This window comes from Mercurialis annua, linkage group LG5, assembly GCF_937616625.2.
Source record: "Mercurialis annua linkage group LG5, ddMerAnnu1.2, whole genome shotgun sequence".
Classification (NCBI taxonomy): Eukaryota; Viridiplantae; Streptophyta; class Magnoliopsida; order Malpighiales; family Euphorbiaceae; genus Mercurialis; species Mercurialis annua.
In genome coordinates, this window is record NC_065574.1 from 19,363,091 (window position 1) to 19,367,303 (window position 4,213).

Sequence of the window (4,213 nt, forward strand, 5' to 3'; positions counted from 1 at the left end):
CCTCTTCTTCAGCACTACTGGTTTGGCATCTTTATAAACAGTCAGTTTATGGGATGCTATCACTGGGTCTATTACCACAACTTCTGAGGCATCTGCGGCAAAGGTGTCTCCATTCTTCTGTAATACGTTCTTGATCTCTACCGCCACAACCTCTGGTATTTCTGTTCCAATCATTACTGCCTTTTTCTGGGTGATCTGGAATTTAACCATGTTACCCACTGGGGCATTCCTATCTCCTTCTTCCTCTTCTGCATCTTAAGGGAATGCCTCAATGTTCAAACTTTCGCCTTTTTCTTCAGTTATCAAATTGCATTCTCGTGCAGCTATCTGGCTCCCTTTCACGGTTACTATCCCTTCTTCGTCAGGAATCTTAAGTGTCAGCCATCTGATGCTGGTAACCGCGCCACACCGGTACAGGAAAGGCCTTCCCAAAATTGTATTGTACGCCAAAGGAATATCCACTACGTTGAAAACTGCTGTCATGGTCTTTAGTGGCCCTTCTTCTGCTTCTCCCAAAATTATATCCAGCTCTACCATTCCTTCTGGTCTGATAGGCTTTCCTCCTAAGCCCACTAAAGGAACGGAAGGTGAGGAGATTAACTGCGCTTCCTTCGTCCACCAGGATCCTCATTACTCTGAAGTTGTTAATCAATGCTTTGATTACTAGCGCGTCGTTGTGCGGTTCCTGTACATGCTTCCCATCTTCTGGTCCGAAGGTGACTAGCGGTAGCTCTTCTACGGCTGTTTTAGTACTTATCGAGTATACGCCCTTACGAATCTTCTTCTTCTGTGACTTTGAATAGGGTTCCCCCCCTTCTATCATGTTGATCACGCCCATGGGCTCTTTGAATCTTTTATTTGCCTCTTCTTTATCTACGTGCTCGGGTTTCCTTTTTTCTGCATTTCCTTCCGTGTGTACGAACTTCTTCAATACTCCTGACTGGATCAGCTGTTCTATCTCCCGTTTCAAATCCCAGCATCTATCTGTGTCATGGCCATATCCCTCATGAAATCTACAATACTTGCTTGTCTCTCTCTTTGTCTGGTGTAGTTTTCTGGGTGCGTTGTACATGACTCTATTATTCTTCATCCAGCTGAATATCTCTACTGGTGCTCTGTTTAAAGGCGTAAAGTCAAACGACTTATTCCTCTTCCATATCTCTACGCTCTGTCATCTCCTCCTCTACTGCGGTATCTCTCCGGTTTGTCTTCCTTGTATTGCTTCGTCTGCGTTCTTCTCGCTTCATCCAGTTCTACATACTTATGCGTTATTGCCATTAACTCTTGGAAAGTGGAAGGCTTTTTCATTAGGATCTTGTCTCTCAATCGCTCAAACCTTGTTCCCATCTTCATTACTTCTATGACTATATCGTGGTTTAGGTGTTCTATCTGGACGGCTTCTTATTGAACCTGTCCACGAAGTTCTTCAACGTCTCGCTTTCTCCTTGTCGGCACTTCCGGAGATCGCTTGAGTTCTTCTGTAGAGGGATGTTTGTGCGGAAACGCCCTTTAAATGCCGTCGCCAGTTCCGCAAACGTTCCGATGGTATTGGACTTCAGTCCCAGGTACCACTTCTGCGCCGATCCCTTGAGTGTGGCTGGGAATACTCGGCACAGCATCGGATCCGACACATCTTGAAGCATCATTATCGTTTTGAATTTCGAGATGTGGCTTTTTGGGTCTCCCGTTCCATCGAAGGGTTCGAATGTTGGTAGCTTAAAACGAGAAGAGAATTTTACATCTAATACTTCCCTCTTTAGTGGTGAAAAATCGTCTCCTCCTTCATCGTCTTCGTAGCTGTCCTTTTGGTATTTCCTCATCGCATGCTTAATTTTCTCATCCAGAGTGTTCTTCTCTCCCGCAGCTCTTCTTCTATTTGAAGAGTGGCTTTCTGCGTCTCGTTCCTTCCGTCTTCTTCTCCCTTCTTCCTTCTCCAGGTCTACGTATTCTCTCTGCTTCTTCGCGACTTCTTCATCTCTTGCTTTTTCGCCCTGCTGTGCGGCACCCTCTCCCTTTTCCTTTCCAGGGAGTGGTGCAGTGAAAACACGCCGGGGAGCTGTTTCTTTATCTTTCCGCGCATCTTTATCTCGCCCTTTTGGGATTGGTTCAGATTGTTGTCTTCTTTGAGCCGGTGCTTTATTTGCCTCTACCGTCTTCTCCTTCGCGATTCCGATCAATCAATCCTGGAACTCGTTAAAGCTCTTCATCACCGCCTCATGGTAGAGCGGTGGTAGCTGGGCTCCTGGTGGTACATATGGTGGAATGTATCCAGCTGTTGTAGAGGCGACCGTTCCTTCTACGTCCAGGGACGGAAAAGGAATTGGCGCAGTGGGTCTTTGATATCCCTGGTGATACTAGCTACCCCACGGGCTATAAGTCTGCGGCCAGCCCGTCGCGTTTTGATTATACATGGGCGATGGATAGTACATGTTCTATGGAGTATAATAATTCCAAGGAGGAAATACCTGATTAGCTCCGGGTAGTTGTGCTCCTCTACCCATTAATCCTGCTGTTGATCCGGGTATGGAAACCGGTGGTGTGATGCCCGCACTTGTGGCTCTCGTTCCCACTGGGATTCCAGAGCTTGTCCTCAAAGGACTTGTCGTTCCTACAGTCCCCGTCGGGGGTGGGTGAAGGGGAAAAACTATCCCGTCTGTTCTTGCTAGCAGCGTTGGATTGTTACCTCCGGCCATCTCTCTATTTCTAACTCCGACTCCAGGTGGTGGTGGTTCATCATGGTCGTCCATGAATTTGTTTCGGTTCGTAGAACCAAAATTGATTTATTTAGGAAAGAACAATCGTTTCCCACAGACGGCGCCAAATGATGGTTCTGCGAATGGTAGGATCTTCTTTTAAGATCTTTTCTTGTCAACCTGAGATCACGAACACAGGTTAGAATGAGTCGGACGTTGTGTCCGACAACACTCTGATGCCTAAGTCAGATACCTTGTAAGGTTTAAAGATAAATGACGTAGCTTTAAGAGAATGAATTAGGGTTTTACCTTTGGTCTTCGTTCTATTTATATAGAATCCTCTTAAAGTAATCGACTCAAGGTCATCTTCTTGTGATTGTGTTTAATTCGGACTCATGCTGGAAAATAGGGATTAGGTCAATCCCAATCTTTCTAGATTCCAAAGATCATATCAGTTAGTATCTGCGTCTACTGACTAATGACAGCCGTTTGGTATCTGCTGTCTGCTGTGCTTGTTTGACTATATGTACGGGGGTCAACTGCGTATCCATCAGTTCGTATTAGAAATGTGATCACAAAGTCGAGTCAAGTATAGACGACAATCATAGAACGAACCCAACTAAGTGATAATTGGGCCTCTCGGAGGTGTGAATGTGTGGTTTGATTTGAGATTGACGTTGTATGGTGTGACCTAGCATGAGATAACCCGGTTGAATTACCTCGGGAATCATGGCTAGATTATTGGTGTGGAAGTTTTGTGAAGGTGTGTGGTGTGAAATCGGTGGAATTATCCCGAGATTTGGTGTGGAAGTTTTGTGATGGTGTCTGGTGTGAACTCGGTGGAATTTTCCCGAGATTTGGTGTGGAAGTTTTGTGATGATGTGTGGTGTGAATTCGGTGGAATTATCCCGAGAAATTGTGTCTGGATGATTGATCACGAACTTTGTGTCTGGTGATTAGCCCATAATTTGTGATGAATCGAAAAGGCAATACCTCCGTAAGACTAGGTGAATACCTAGAGCGATATAAGTTTAAGATTCAGACTTGATTGAATCAAGTATGTGCCTTGTGTGAGTTGATTGAAAGTATATGTATATGAAGTGATTGTGTTTGGTTTAAAATGATTTTAAGATGCGATGCTATTTTGATAATAGGGTATGTAACGTATAACTCACTCAGTCTTGACTGACCCCCAACAGTGTGTATTGCAGGTGTGTGGTCTATGACACGACAGACTTCTATCTTAGTTCCAGAAGTCTTTATGTACAGAAAGAAGGAGTCAACCAATAGTGCTGTAGTAGGATCGAGTCCTAGTCTATGTATGTTTGTTTGTCAAACGGTTTTCATGAATGATAAAACTCTGATATATGTGTAATGTTTTGACTTCCGCTATAAAACTGTTTGTTTTGATTAGTATGATACAGAATGGGCTGTGCTAGGATGTGGGACATCGCATGGTAAGACCCAGGTTCCTAATGTGACGTTTTTCAGGTTTTGAAAGAGAGATGTTTGTATACGTC

General features: G+C 44.4%; 1 protein-coding gene across 1 annotated transcript; it reads right to left on the reverse strand.

Moving 5' to 3' along the window:
• Positions 1-255: 255 nt before the first annotated feature.
• LOC126681653 (uncharacterized) lies at positions 256-1,353 on the reverse strand. Its single transcript, XM_050377199.1, has 3 exons — positions 1,166-1,353; positions 692-1,115; positions 256-609 (listed from the first exon to the last, which is right to left on the reverse strand). The coding sequence occupies exons 1-3, from the start codon at positions 1,351-1,353 to the stop codon at positions 256-258; spliced, it is 966 nt and encodes a 321-aa protein (XP_050233156.1).
• Positions 1,354-4,213: the final 2,860 nt, after the last annotated feature.